This window comes from Sinocyclocheilus anshuiensis, unplaced genomic scaffold, assembly GCF_001515605.1.
Source record: "Sinocyclocheilus anshuiensis isolate Anshui unplaced genomic scaffold, SAMN03320099.WGS_v1.1 scaffold1045, whole genome shotgun sequence".
Taxonomy (NCBI): domain Eukaryota; kingdom Metazoa; phylum Chordata; class Actinopteri; order Cypriniformes; family Cyprinidae; genus Sinocyclocheilus; species Sinocyclocheilus anshuiensis.
Genome location: NW_015555799.1, coordinates 72,627 through 88,332, shown reverse-complemented (window position 1 = coordinate 88,332; position 15,706 = coordinate 72,627). Strand labels below are relative to the sequence as shown.

The following is a 15,706-nucleotide window of genomic DNA, read 5'->3' as shown; positions in this document are numbered from 1 at the left end:
TTTTTTGCGCAGCTCGTCAGTGAACAACGGCTCTGTGTAGTTAATGCTGCTCAATGTGAAAGCCCGCAGGTGATGGAGATTTACAGCTGATTACAGAACCGGCTTTCTGACAAGATGCGCATTAAATATCGCATGCGATTTATCGTGCAGCCCTAGCGGCTAGTCGTTTTTATCACGGGACAGCATGGAGCTTTTAACTTGTGTATTGTCACTTCTGCTCCTTTTTGAGCATCTGTAGGCTGGCGTGAGGCTGGTTGTGCCCATTATGCTCACGCTCTCGTGTCTCTCGCCCTGCAGCTGTATGTGTCGTCGGAGAGCCGCTTCAACACGCTGGCGGAGTTGGTTCACCATCATTCCACGGTATCCGATGGTCTGATCACGACGCTGCATTACCCAGCGCCCAAACGCAACAAGCCCACCATCTATGGCGTCTCACCCAACTATGACAAATGGGAGATGGAGCGCACTGATATTACCATGAAACACAAGCTGGGCGGAGGGCAGTATGGAGAGGTGTACGAGGGTGTCTGGAAGAAATACAACCTAACTGTGGCTGTCAAAACACTAAAGGTCAGTGAAATAGAGACTCAAAGACTGGAGCTTCTCAGACATCGAGAACGCATCACACCTGCTTAATGGCATGTGGGTGGTGTTTGCTTTGACTTCGTGTAGTTTTGTTCATGCTTTCTGAGGATGAGGCCATGTCCATGTTCACATGTCTAATTTGATGAGCTTCTACCACATGACAGATGAATACAATGAAAATACGGTCAAATTATCCACATTTAGCATTGTTTTTCTCTGCTGCTCTTTTATGCTAGAGCATAAAAATTCTCATCTAAATCATAGTTTTGAGCATAAAACAGTGAAGGCTGGATGTGAATTGTTTTTTTCTTTTGTGCAGGAGGACACAATGGAAGTGGAAGAGTTTTTAAAAGAAGCTGCAGTCATGAAAGAAATCAAGCACCCAAACTTAGTGCAGCTGTTAGGTGAGTCCAGTGTTTATTCTGTGCTGCACACTGTATGACTCTTAGGGTGCAATAGTTTTATACATTTGTACAGGGACTAAAGCTAACAAATTGGGGAAATGCATCTAATTTTTATTTATTTATTATCAAATGATAAAAATTAAATTAATAAAGAAATGTAATGCTATTGAACTGAAAAGTATTTCAAAATAGTAAAAAAAAAAAAGTAATGTGTTTGTAATTACAGCGCAGTCTTTGTGATTTGACGCTAAACCGTATCGCATTCTCAGGAATTGGCATCATATTTGGGGCTTGGTCCTGCATTTATATGTCTGATCAAACATAGATGGGTAGATGGGTCAGGAAGGTCCACTAGTGAATTTATCTAAATCATTGGTTCTCAAACTTTTTAGTCGCATACCCCCTCCAGGCATTTGTGGCTCTTTTCCACCGAGCAGTACAGTACAGTACGGTACGGAACACAATTATTTCCGTTTCCATTGTCAGAAGTTGTGAATGGTACCAAAATAGCAAACTATACCATACCACTTTTTTGGGACCCTTCCGTTGGGGTACCTAGCACAGTAGTCCGATACCTAAAGGGTGGAGCTAGACTCACGGTGGAACATTGATTGGTTGACAGAGAATCGTCACTTGTGCGTGCTACAAGGGGAATGAAGCGTCTCCTTCACTTTTTCCACCATGCTGCTCATGCGTGTTGGGCTTGTTTACATCAGAGTGTGCAAACACAAAAAATATAACAGTGTATTTTATAATTTTATATTTTCACACACAATGCCACGCTTTCTTCTTCGTGGGAGAATGACGTTGATAGCTACTTTCCGGCATATACCACGCCTATCAAGTAAGGGTACTGTTGGCAGTGGAAACGCAAGCTGGATCAGGGTGTACTGTCCTGAATCATACCATACTGTACTGTACTGACCCGTACCTCTTAGTGGAAATGAGCCATAAACGCCCTTCTGTGTACCCCCTCTCTCACACTAGTCTACTAGTCACACTAGTATTTTAAAAATGTGCACGTAATACATATACCTTTGTAAAATAACTCCCTTTTATCAAACACATAATTTGTATGAAACCTATTGTATATTTTTTAATAAATTACTCTCCTTTTAATGAAATGGGTGTGATTGATATGATTTGCATAACTCTGCCACCCGGAGGCAGCGCCCAATCTGATAGATGCATGTGAACAAACAGACAATGGAACCCGGGTCTCCTTCTATTCTTTTTTTTACCTGTCTGGCACCTAACACAACATTCAGTGAGAGAAACAATGGTAGCCTATGCATTAAACACACTTTTCACATGCCTAAAGATCTCTTACCTTGTTTTTTGTTCCTCTTTTTAATCCGTAATGGAGTGCACGTCCCGTACATGGCACCCAAGCTCAGAAGTATGATGTACAAAATGTAAAGCACTAACATTTTCAAATTACCCAAATACATCAAATTACTATATAAATGCAATGTGCCACAGTGATACATTAGTGGACAGTAGATATTTTTTTCTATAATTTGCATTTAAAAGCAATTTTCATAAAAAGGTTTGAGCGGTAAAGGGCCAGTTCATCAGGGTTGTTTGGTTAATTTTTGGGAATCGACTTCGACTTCATCTTTAGGAGTTGATGGAATTCAATTCAATTCAAGTTTATTTGTACAGCACATTTCACGATACAAATCATTGCAAAGCAACTTCACAGCAAATTAAGTTTCTACAATATTTAGTGGTAGCTTATCAGTGGTGACTGTCAGTTAATGTACATATGGCAGAAATGTACGGAAAAACAATTAAAGACGTAATCAAACAGACGATGAACACTATTAACAGCAATTATTATATGATGCATTTCTTTTGCATATCTGACAGTGTAACATTAAGCATAAGTATTTCGAATGAGTTAAACCTGTATCCTGTCTTCTGAGTAACATTGAGAATATCACTATATATTGTTGCAACACCGCCGCCACGACCAGTCTGACGGGGCTCATGCTTATAACAGTAGCTTGGTGGAGTAGACTCATTTAGACCAATATAATCATTTGGTTTTAGCCAGGTTTCAGTCAAGCAAAGTACATCAAAACTATTATCTGTGATCATTTAATTTACAATAACTGCTTTGGGTGAGAGCGATCTAATGTTTATGAGCCCAAACTTTAAAAATTGTTTTTGTTCATTTATTTTACATTTTTCTGGTTTAATCATGATCAGATTTTTTCTAGATCCTGCATTAAATTTATATTTTGACCTCAATATTCGGGGAACAGACACAGTCTTTATAGATTGTACAGCGCAAGTACTTCTATCATTTAAGCGGGTAGAACAAAAGTCATCAGGGCAGTTAATTGAGATTTGACTTACTAGTCATATGGTGCGTAGCGTCCTGGAGATGTTGTTCAACATGAGTTCTGCTCCGACTCTGCTGGGGTGCTGGCCATCAGAGTCAGAGCGGAACTCATGTCGGACTATTCTCCAGGACGCTACGCACCATATGACTAGTAAGTCAAATTAGTAGTAGTTAGGAATTGACTCCTCGATTACATTTATTTTAAATTAAAACACACACACTAGATGAAGACATGAGGTCCCTTTCTTAAACATCACACTTGTTTCATAAATTAGTCAAATTTTTACCATGAAATAAGGATCATCATCGTTTCATAGTTGTTACCAATACCTAATTTTAAAGAGAGAAAAGTCACAAGAAACAGCCTTAACTGAATATTATTCCTTAGTTAAACGAGAGGGAAGGTAATAAAAGTCATCAAAGCAGCACTTTTGTAACAAATCCACCACCTTCAACCAGTAAGTTCTTAATGCAGAATCTGTAGGTCTATTTTTTTAGCTTTTGGGCTGAAACATGAATCGACCACTGATTTTCAGGAGGAATTTTTTTCTAAATGAAGTTTCCTTCACAAAGAGACGTGATGATCCTGAAGGATATGAAGGAGAGTGCTTACCTGCTGAATGATGTCCTGTGTTTTTCTCTTATGTCAGGTGTCTGCACACGGGAACCTCCGTTTTATATCATCACAGAGTTCATGACTCATGGAAACCTGCTGGATTACCTGCGTGAATGTGATCATGAGGAGGTCAATGCTGTGGTGCTGCTCTACATGGCCACACAGATCTCCTCTGCCATGGAGTACCTGGAGAAGAAGAACTTCATCCACAGGTGAGCAAGATCTTCTGCAGTGTAGATGTGACACCTACATACACGCTTGTAGGTGCTGCGTTTGTAATAAATCCAGTCAATTGTTATTAAATATTCAATGTCTTGGCTCTTCATACTATTCCGTTTATAGTAGCTTGATGTGTATAGTTTGAGTTTCTGCCTTGAGCCTTTCTCTCAGCGATGCTTTATCAGACAGAAGGGTTTTCACACTAGTTGGAACAGGTTTTATAGCACTTTGACAAACAATAATTAAATTGTCTATATAGGCAGTGGTATCATTCTCTCGGCCTGATTTACTAAAAGAAGCACACAAGATAACTGAATAGCCGTGTAAAAAAGTCAGTTGCAGAAACATGTAGAGCACCATCAGAATGTGTCAGGTCCTTCACAGGTAGTTTACAAAATCTATTTATTGCGTTGTTTATATCGTGTCCATTCTAGTCTTATGATTCTGTGAACTAAAAATGACTAAACATTACAGGACAAGGATAAGGGACAACATGGTATTTGTAGGAAGTGACACGTTTCCAGTTAAGACCTGGTTCTTGTTTCAGGGATCTGGCTGCCCGTAACTGCTTAGTTGGGGAAAACCACTTGGTTAAAGTGGCAGATTTTGGACTGAGTCGCCTGATGACGGAAGAAACCTACATAGCCCATGTAGGAGCCAAGTTTCCCATTAAATGGACCGCCCCCGAGAGTCTGGCCTATAACAAATTCTCCATTAAGTCAGATGTGTGGGGTAAGCAAAAATCAATTAAACACTCCCTGTTATCTCATGGGTAAAACTAAAATTCTTGCTTGAACTCTTTAGCATTTGGCGTGCTGCTTTGGGAAATTGCCACCTACGGGATGTCTCCATATCCTGGAATTGACTTGTCCCAAGTGTACGAGCTACTAGAGAAAGATTACCGCATGGACAGACCCGAAGGATGCCCAGAGAAAGTCTATGAGCTCATGAGGGCCTGTAAGTAGCTCATCAGATCACTGAAGAAAATCCAAGGAGCAAAAAGTAGACAAGCTAAAGTATTTGAATAAGATGGTTACAATTAAGCAATTAATACAAGTCTTTAGTTGCCCTTTGGACTGACTTTAGTGTCTCTATCTTTAGGTTGGAGATGGAACCCTGCAGAGCGGCCTTCTTTTGCTGAAACTCACCAGGCGTTTGAGACAATGTTTCAAGAGTCCAGTATCTCCGATGGTAAGACTTTGTCTCTGGAGGTTTAGAGAGATTTGCGTGTACTTTTCTCGTGGCTCATCTTCAATATTCATGGGTTGCAGAGGTGGAGAAAGAGTTGGGGAAAAAAGGTAAGAAGCTGACACTGGGTCCAATACAGCAGGCACCAGAACTTCCCACTAAGACAAGGACACTAAGAAGACATATGGACAGTAGGGATGGTGACAGTCCAGGTAAGTTTTACTCTCCCAATATTCACAGTTAATTCTGAGTTGCTTTCTGCAATGGGCAATTGTACTGATAAAGTTTTACCCTTTCCAGATGCAGCAGAAGCTGAGGTGGCTGGGCCCCCGATGCTCCCGAGGCCTGTCCTTGATAGTAACTTGAACGAAGATGATCGCCTCCTAGCTAAAGATAAAGATAAGTTCCGAATGAATCCATTCAGTTTAATCAAGAAAAAGAAGAGAACCGCCCCGGCACCCCCAAAGCGCAGCAGCTCCTTTGGTAAGATGGATGGGCACCTGGATCGTAGAGGACTGGGTCCCGACTGCAGAGATGATTTCAACAACGGGGCTTCCACAAATGATGCCTTGCACAGCATTGACCCTTCCAAATTGGTCAGCTCCAACAATACCACGGCTGTCGGAGTCACCAATGGAACCCCAGTATATCCTGGTCAGCTCTTCCCTTCTCATTCACGTAAAAAGGGCACGGTCACAACATCGGGTGGCGGAGGGAAGCTTGCCACAACTCCACCTGCAGAAGAAGATCCTATGTCAAACTCCAAGCGATTCCTAAGGTCTTCTTCCGCCTCTAGCATGCCCCCAGGGTCCGAACGCACTGAGTGGAAGTCTGTCACCCTGCCGCGTGACATCCAGTCATCTCACTTTGACTCGGGCACCATTGGAGGCAAGCCGGCTCTGCCACGCAAGAAAGCAGATTGCATGCCACGTGGTGGCACCCTTACCCCACCACCACGCCTTCCCAAGAAAACAGAGGATGCACCTGACGAAGTGTTTAAGGACTCAGAGTCTAGTCCTGGATCAAGTCCTTTGACTCTGACACCTAAGCTCACCCGTCGGCCACATGTGCAGATGGAAAGCTCCAAAACAAGTGCCTTGCAAGCGGAGCTGTTCAAGCCCAATGTGTTTCCACCTCTGGGAACATCTGGTGAGGAATGCAGACCTCGTAGGCTCAAGAACTCTTCTGAAGTCCCTGGACAAAGAGACAGAGAGAAGGGGAAGTTTGCAAAACCTAAACTGGCTCCTCCTCCACCTCCTGTCTCTAGTGCCAAATCTGGAAAATCTTCGAGGAGTCCCACTTTTGATATTTCTTCGGATACCAAAGTCAAAGGCTCCTCTGAACAAAACCCTCCGAGTCCCGGATCCACAGAACAAGGCAGGGGCACAAGTCTTTCCCAAGAAAGTGGCAAAAAATTGCCAAAAAACACCTCGAAAGTGCAGCCCCCAAAGACCTCTTCTACATCCCCAAGCAGTCAGCTACCAGGGATGGGAACGGGATCGGCTGTTGGTGACCCAGGATCCAACTTCATTCCCCTCATGACGACTCGCCGCTCGCTAAGGAAAACGCGCCAGCCGTCGGAGCGACTCTCCAACTCTTGCATCACACGCGAGATGGTTTTGGAGAGCACGGAGCTCCTGCGAGCTGCCGTTGGCCGCATTTCAGAGCAAACCGGCAGCCACAGTGCAGTGTTGGAAGCTGGCAAGAATCTGTCCAAGTATTGCGCAAGCTTCGTCGAGTCCATCCAGCAGATGCGCAACAAGTTCGCTTTCCGCGAAGCCATCAATAAGTTAGAGAGCAGCCTGCGCGAGCTGCAGATCTGCCCTGCTGCCACTGGGGGGGCCAACACACCACAAGACTTTTCAAAGCTGCTTTCCTCTGTCAAGGAGATTAGTGACATTGTTCAGAGGTAGTGGAGAAGAGCATAGATGGAACTGATATCTATGTGTCTGGGGCTTCTCTGGGTTGGCTGTGGTGTGACATACATTTCCATTGGACCCACCTCAGCTTTTCTCATGCCAAATAGATGAATATTTAAGAACGATTCAGTGTCTTATTACTGTGCACAAATGCAGGGGAACCAGTAATGTTCCTCCAGAATCTGTTTGGTGATTTTAAGGTAGCCCAGGTCCAAGCCTTAGTGACTTGATTTTTTATGAGTCTTTGTCTGCAATTCCTTGACTTTTCTTCTCTGCATTTTCTCAAAGTATTTGTTAAAGACAGCATTATCTCAGCATTGCAGATGACTGACAGAAAAACACCTCATGTGCCTCACACTTTTCAACCTTTTTAAGGGATTAAAATATATTTTTGATTACATTCATGATCATAGTATTGATAAAGACTGTTTATTGATGTGTCCAGCTTAGTTTTCTTTGTGTGGTTGGTCAAGAAAGGGCTTTGTTGCGAGATGTGAACGGTCCCTGTGATATGAGGAACTTCAAACCGACTGATCAAGTATTGTATGATTGCAACACTGTGCCATGATTGACACTTCACTGATGGGGTCGTTAATTCGGTTTTCTCACCTTTTCCAGGCCCGTCAAGGGTTTTGAACAAGTGTTCCTACAGCACAATCACTACATACATGCCTTTCCAAAACTACAGTTGCCTTAAAGAGACTCGCTGAACATGAATCATTGGTCAGCGAATGAAACACTACTGTCTCAAGGAGAAAGACTTGTCAGTGAGAATCGGCGCTTCAGAAACAGTATATGTATAGATGTTTTTGTAATGTCCTTGAAAGATCTTCAGTTACCACTTGATGTCATTTCAAAGGTTTTCCACACACCACTGACAGAAGTGCTCCGGGATCACGGACTTGAACGGAGCAGCTTTATCCAATGACCACAAGCCATGATTCTCATTTACTAAAACTTTCGTGTTTTGCTTGTGTAATTGAAATAATGCAGTTGTTTTCAGTATTACTTCGTCTTTTCCAACACTTTGCCATTAGACTGCGACGCCTGAGGAGGAGGCCAACCACAAGCTGCCTTTAATTCAACATGGTACTACCAGTGTTGACATTTCATGTTTTTTTTTTTCTCTTAAAATCATGCCACTACTTTTAAATTTGTATTCAAGCTTCACCCTTTTGTAGACTAATTGCTCGTCTTTGTAAATACACATCACTTATTTTTAGTTGATTCGTCCTGTAACCTTGGTGCAATTTTTGTTGCAAAAAATACAAAGCAATTTTGCTACTTGAACAACGTAGTTTGTTTCTGTCAGCGTGTTCATGTTGTCTGCTCTGTTCTAATGTGCTTTTGCATATGCATGTGTTTGTGGTTCATCTTCATTTTAAACGTCAATTCAGAATGAAGCAGAAACACTTTCTGTCTAGAGCATTTTTATTGTCGTCATTAAAATCAAAATGTCAACATTTTAAAATCATATACACACAAGAACAGATTTTCAAACGTTAACAGCTCCTACAAAGTTTATACATATGTACTGTTGTTGCTCATGTGAACAGCAAGGTCTTTCAGATCGCAGATTCAGGCAGTTCAAAAGGACTAGTGCCTGCCTTAGATCAGTCAAGATCTGATCTCCATTTTTAAGACTTTCTGTAGGAGAATTTGCCTCCTGTCTCTTCAGCTGGATGTGTGAGAGTTTGTGATGTACACGCTGAGTCAGGAGTCAGTGCTCGTTACATCAACAGATACAGCCTTATTTACAGCAGCTGAATCAGAGCCGATTTCATATGGTACATACACTGAATTAAGACACAGAAGCTGCTTCAGAGGAAGTTTGCGGTGGTGCTGTTAATATACAAGCCAATGCACTGACTGGAGCCATTTCCATCACATTTCATAGATCTATACAAAAACAGTAGCACTGTTGTAAAACCGTTTGTTTATTAACTCAAGTCTGAACTGCATGTTGCGCTTGTTGATTAAACGCTGATAGTAATAATTTTAACATGAATAATAATAAGGCAACATAACATAATGGTGGTGAGGACAGAGGAATGAATGTTGATATGATGGAGCAGAAGAGGAGATGGATGCGATGAAAGAATGAATCTTTCCGTAAATTCTCTGATTCATAAAGCTGTCCGACCCAAACCGACTCTACACTCACACATGCGCTCGCATATGAACATGCACGTGATTGCAACAGGAGACGCTTTATTAGGTTTTAAATCGGATCAGTGGACTCAATGCGACCACTGCGCATTTACAGATGAATAAAAAAATGAAATGCATTATTCTGAGCACAGCTGCATATAAAACTGAGATGCATTATTTTGCACACTCAACCTAGTGCTTTTTATCTGCAGGAGCGTCAGACAGGTGTCCTGTTGGTGACCGACCCAAACAGATTTTCACAACCACATTGACTCTCATACGGTTGGAAAAACGGCAGCAGATACGCATTTGATGTTCTTAAAACGATCCTAACACAACCCATGCAGCAGCAGCAGCATGTTGGATTATGAATCCATGTCACACGTTTGGCCACTTCCTTCAGTATGGGTCTTATTTCTGTGATGTCACATTGTTGAGCTATAAAATCAATCAATAAAAAGAAGCTGAACTGATGTGTGTGACGTGATGAGCAGTGGTGCAGTCAGAGGAAGGTGAGGATGGGAACGTAAGAACACACTGACCAGAGAGAGAGGATGGACAGATGAAGAGAGAGACAGGAGGAGGAAATGAGTGCATGTAGCCGTGTTCCTCCCCTCTGCGGTTCCCGCGGCTCTTTGGTACAGGCCGAGGCCGCGAGCGTGTGTGTGATAGAGGAAGAGGAGGATGGTTGTGGTGGGTGGGTGGAGGATGAAGGTCATTAACAGCCACACCCTTCCCTCTGCGGCTGTGGTTCGCTGGTGAGCCGGCCGCCCTGCGGCGCTGACGGTTTGTGCTGCACGCCAGACTCGGCCACATTCAGATCCAGACTGCCGTCCTGAATGTTCTGGTAGATCTTCTTGGCTGCTTCCAGAAACGCATCCTCCACATTCTCACCTCTGTGACCACAAACACACGGTTAGCATCTATACACTCACATGAGATTAAGGGAACAAGAAAAAAAAAATCTAGGTAAAAATAAAAGATCAAGACAAACTTGATGGCTTGGGAAAACCCAACCTGATCTCATGAGAAAACATAACTATTCTATGAGGTGGCACACTAGCAACTAGACTTGTGCCGGTATTCGGTAATGCGATATATCACGGTAATGAATATGCACGATATTGTTATCGTGGACTCTTCTAAATACCGTGAATAATTATATATTACAAGTTATTCAGAATTTTGAATGCATTTTAAGAATACTTTTCCCATCAACTGGTCAAAATGCACAACACCGCTGTATGCTACGTGAAAGACGTGTGCGCACTGATGTAAATAAGCGCGGACGAGAAGCGCATGGCGGAACATGTGAGCTCGCAACATGAAAATTTGATACCGGCATATCCCTACTAGCAACATGATAAAACATGTTAGCAACATGCTAAGAAAGGGTTGAAACACTAGCAACATGCTAAAACACAACATGTTAAAACACTAGCAACATGGTTAAGAAAACATTAAAATACACTAGCAACATGCTAAAACACACTAGCAACAAGCTAAAACAAGCATTTTGTGAAAACGTTATATTCATACTATTAAAATGTTATCAATATGTGCTAAATGTGCTTTAGCAATGTGCTAAAACATGCTAGCAACAACATGTTAGGAAGGAACATATGAGCAATGTGTGAAAACATTATAAGCATGATATTAACATAAAGGTGCTAGCAACGTACTAATATTGTAACATTCTATCCATCAGAGACTGCATGGCTTTAAAACTTTCAGACTTAAAAAAGTGAATTCAATCTTTCTGACCAGGCTTTCCAACACAATCTCTGACAGTTCATAAATATATTACATTTTGCTGAACTGGTGGCTGATTCTAATGAATTTGCACAATCCTATTCATATGCTATGATGTGCTAACAACATGCTTAAACGTTAGGAACATACAAGCAACATGCAAAAAAAAAAAACATAAGAACATACAAAAATGTTATAACCATGGGAATATAACATTAGGAACAAGCTAGTAATGCGTTAAAGCTGGTTGCTAGGGTGTTCTGGCTAGTTGCTATGGATGGATAGAGTATGGTAGAGGTCAGAGGAGGAATCGGTGTCAGAAATGTTATTCTCTGAATATTAATAATAATAATGTTAAATAGCATATTTCTCTCAAAGTTCATCTCTGTGAACATTTTTAAAGCATTTTATCTGCCCTTCCATATTCAGGCTTTTCAGTGTCTGTAACAATGGGTTTTCCTCATAAATACACGTGTACAGACGGATATGTTTCTGACGTCTGGCTTTGTTAATAAACACATTCTCTGATGATTTATATGTGACGTTTTCACTGCACACGTCCCATCCATAATGCTGGAGCTGCTGGAATAACTCACGTTTTAGCGCTGGCCTCCAGGAACAGCAGACCTGTGAACACAAACAAGCGTGAAATCAGAACAGTGTCGTGTGATCTGTCATGTGACAGACATACGCTTCACTCACCGTTCTCTTCAGCGAACTGCTTAGCTTCCTCATAGGTCACGTCCCGCTGCGCTTCCAGATCCGCTTTGTTTCCTATGAGTAAGATCACCTGCACAAACACACCAGAGAAACCTCTCTGAGCCAAACCAACAGAACCAACCATAAACTCCACCCTCCACCCGTCAATCACATCAACATCTGAGTGCTGCCTGCTGTCACTAAACTAGATGTCACAGCTTGGTGTAAGAGCTTGCAAGGTAGATCTTATGTTATCAATACTGTGCAGTGCCCTAAGTCAACAGAGCTCAACCCTATGTTACTACTACGATATAGTGCTGAGATATGACTTATTCATGCAGATGTGGCTGTTGTTTTTGTGGTTTCTAGGCTATGCTATCAGTACATTGCCTTTTAAGCCCAGGACACACCATGCCGACTTCATAGAACTAGCGGCGAAGAAAGCTGACCGTGTTGTGGCCTCGCGTCTGGACCAAAAATCTGTGCCTGAGCACACTGCACAGACTACAGCCGACTGCAAACTAGCATGTGTGTTCTGCACCTGCATGTAAGGAATTAACTGTCTATATCAGTAGGTGTCAATAGTCTATATTTGTCATTCAAAAGGAGAAATTGAGACAAGGATGTATGAGAAAAACGCAGATATATAAAACGTAAGCAGCGCTGGCTTAATATTTTGAATATCAGTTATGTTGATCCTTTTCTTCATTTTATGAGGCTCGTGTTGTTATGAAAATATTTGTGTATTGAAATGCTCAGGTAAGATAACGTAACATTTCTGTCTGTGCCGTCTTGACTTACTTGCTCATTTTCATCACTTTTTGCTTTACTTTTTGCATCCAATCAGAGTTCTCACTCTCACCGACTCGACATGCTGAATTGGGCAAACTGCTGCTGACGTGAGACCGACGAGAGCCGACGTGGAACAAACCAAAAAAACTAGTCCAACAGACGCTTGCCGATGGCCCGACATTGGCCAATAGTTGGCCGTCGACTTGGTGTCCCGGCCTTAAGTCAATGGAGGCCAACCTTATGTTACTACAATGCTATAGTGCTGAGACATGGCTTATTTATGTAGCCTAAAGGCCGTTCCACACTGAGTGTGATGTGAAAAAATGAACGGTTTTGTTTCATGAATGAATTGTTTCACACCAAGCATGAAACAATTGATTGCCATCTGCTCATTCACACCTGCACGCTAGATGGAGCCGACAAACAATGCATTTCCCACCGATATGTATCTCGTATATGGATTTAACATCATCCGCTGCTCAACAGCATTAAATTAAGATAAATAAAGTTTGGTTCTACACCAGAAACACAAAATATCTATAATGCTTACAAGAATAAATCTTAAAATATAATTAGAGTTACAATTAGCATCAATCTACTTGAAAATTGTGATTAATGATTTTCCTTAAGCATCCAGTGGGGACATAATTACGGATTATAATGACTTATACTGTCTTTTTACGCGTTGCGTTGCATTGCTAAAATAAACCTGAGCATTAAGTGATTCAGACTAAATTCAGACTAACAAAACTACAGCAGCAAGTCTGTATTGGCTGAATGTATTAAGCAGCTTCTACAGTTAAAGATAAAACTTAAAAATGTAGTTTTTAAATTAAAATCTAAAAATATTTAATGCATTATTATTTAATTGTTATACCATTAATAATTAACTTATTTCATTTGTAGCTAACTAGCTAAGTATGGAAATAATTAACCCTTTCATGCTGTTGGTGTCTGAGCTTAATTATTTATTTTTTAAATGACACGAGACTGACTTCCCGCACTTGCTATACTTTATACTTCAGTACAGTAAAAGTACTAAAATGTGTTACAATAGTCATTTTATAATAAATCCAAAAGCAAGATGTGAAAAAAACTAGGGAGTTGGAATGGCAACTGATAATGAGTGATCCTCTTCTGCCATCTACTGGTTATAATGCTAATTTCATGTAATTTTCATCTTAAAAAGTCTGTTTTCCGCCAGGAGACACATTTTTGGCACATTTTTTTCTTGTCAGATTCATGAATGAAAAGTGAATCTTTAAAGTGAATTTTACTGCACAACTGTAACTACTCTCACTCCAGCCAGGCAACCTAAGTTTGCAACCCTGTGTACATATTCATTTATACTCATTACTATGAAGGCAAGTTATCGATTATCAAGAATACCATTATGATGTTGTTTACAAGATAGCATCGCATTTTCGGTGTTGCAATTATTTTGTTTCTCAGTTTCTGACAAGAGCCAGGCAGGAGACCCTCTGTTGCTAAGCAGAGGGTCTGTGAGGGTCTTAAGAGTCTCTACCTATATGTACCACATCAAATGACGTTTCTCCGGAAGTTTAAGAGTTGGCTTATCTTAATGCGGAAGTTCTAAAGAAAGCTCCGTGCATACAGTCCATTCAGTGGAGAATTAATAGAAATTATATTCTATATAAAGAACATGTGAGAATAAATCTGTTCTCAGTTACCAATGATAACAAGAACTCATCATCCACTCTCTTCTCTCTCGGGATACTCTTCTTTTGTGTTTGTTTACACTGGTTTTCGAAACAGTGCCACTAGCTGCTCCGGGCACATGATCTAGGCTCAAATCTAATTGGATGGCCCGTTTCATCACAGAGCAATGGGGGGGAAAAGACTAAAAAAAAAAATCATCACTTTTTCGCGCCATGAATAATCGCGCCTGGTGTGAAAATCCCCATAGGGACTATTTACACCATTGTTTTGATTCAAAAGCATCATTGCACCGAACATTCGCGCCAGATTTTTGCATTCAGTGTGAAAAAGCCTTAAGCCCAACCTACATACCCCTGAGCCCTGCCAGTCCAGACTTTGCTTGTACTCACAGTATTTGGGTTGGTAAGGTTTCTGGCGTCGGTCAACCAGCTGCTCAGGTGGTTGTATGTGCTTCTCCTGTACGACACACAGACAGAGCATGTTTCCATCGCTAGAGACAACAGCAGTATGAGAGCCGCATTACTCGGCTGACGTACCTGGTGATGTCGTAGACCATCAGCGCTCCCGCCGCTCCTCTGTAGTAGCTGCGCGTCACGGCCCTGAAGCGCTCCTGACCTGCCGTGTCCCAGATCTGCAGCTTGATCTTCTGACCGCTCACCTCGATGATCCTGGTGCCGAACTCCACGCCGATGGTGTGCGGACAGTCGGCCATGACTGAGGAGAGCAGAGCGTTCATGGTGAACACCAACAACTACTGACTTGCATCAGAATCACATTACTTTCATCACTGATGAAACTCAACATCAACACTGTTATTGAACTGAACTGATCTTAATAATGACACTATTGTCTTCTGTAGAGCTGCTTTATAGCTGAAATTTGTGTAATTGATTCTGTTCTGATTTTCCTGTTTATCACTGTGAAGTAGGGTTGTGACGGTGAGGAAATTTTTCCACCGGTTAATCGACGTGTGACAACACCGGTAATACCGGTATCACCGTGGGGGCGGGGGCGTTCCCTCTTTTCCTCGCTTTCCTTGGCTATTAAATAGTTTGTAAAAGCGGCGTGCACATTTTACTTTCACTTTGAAATAGCGGCAATTCGGCGTAAAAAAATTGTTCGTTTGAATTTTCCCTCTTTTCCTCGCTTTCCTTCACTTTTAAATAGCTTAAAAGCGCCGTGCGCATTTTACTTTCACTTTCGAATTAGCGTCAGGTCGGCATCAATTGCTTGAATGCAACAACAAAATACAACGTCAAACTCACTTTAGCCTATATATAAAACATAGAACTTTTATTAACAAAACAAATAAAAATACACCATGCTAAAGGGCAGGCTATGCCTAATATAA

At 41.6% G+C, this 15,706-nt stretch overlaps 2 protein-coding genes across 3 annotated transcripts in view; one reads left to right on the top strand and one right to left on the bottom strand.

Moving 5' to 3' along the window:
- Window positions 1-8,400, top strand: part of abl1 (c-abl oncogene 1, non-receptor tyrosine kinase) — a 50,610-nt gene extending 42,210 nt beyond the window's left edge. For both annotated transcript variants that reach the window (XM_016469067.1, XM_016469068.1), the window contains exons 4-11: window positions 298-570; window positions 905-989; window positions 3,990-4,167; window positions 4,722-4,906; window positions 4,979-5,131; window positions 5,276-5,365; window positions 5,446-5,574; window positions 5,663-8,400. In XM_016469067.1, the coding sequence (XP_016324553.1) occupies window positions 298-570; window positions 905-989; window positions 3,990-4,167; window positions 4,722-4,906; window positions 4,979-5,131; window positions 5,276-5,365; window positions 5,446-5,574; window positions 5,663-7,275 (2,706 nt within the window). In that variant the 3' untranslated portion in view covers window positions 7,276-8,400. The remainder of the gene's footprint in view (window positions 1-297; window positions 571-904; window positions 990-3,989; window positions 4,168-4,721; window positions 4,907-4,978; window positions 5,132-5,275; window positions 5,366-5,445; window positions 5,575-5,662) is intronic.
- A 273-nt stretch (window positions 8,401-8,673) lies between these two features.
- Window positions 8,674-15,706, bottom strand: part of rab14l (RAB14, member RAS oncogene family, like) — a 17,665-nt gene continuing 10,632 nt past the window's right edge. Inside the window, exons 4-8 of the mRNA XM_016469069.1 lie at window positions 14,892-15,069; window positions 14,745-14,811; window positions 11,887-11,974; window positions 11,781-11,811; window positions 8,674-10,328 (exon numbers count right to left, since the gene is read on the bottom strand). Of these exons, the coding sequence (XP_016324555.1) occupies window positions 10,151-10,328; window positions 11,781-11,811; window positions 11,887-11,974; window positions 14,745-14,811; window positions 14,892-15,069 (542 nt within the window). The 3' untranslated portion in view covers window positions 8,674-10,150. The remainder of the gene's footprint in view (window positions 10,329-11,780; window positions 11,812-11,886; window positions 11,975-14,744; window positions 14,812-14,891; window positions 15,070-15,706) is intronic.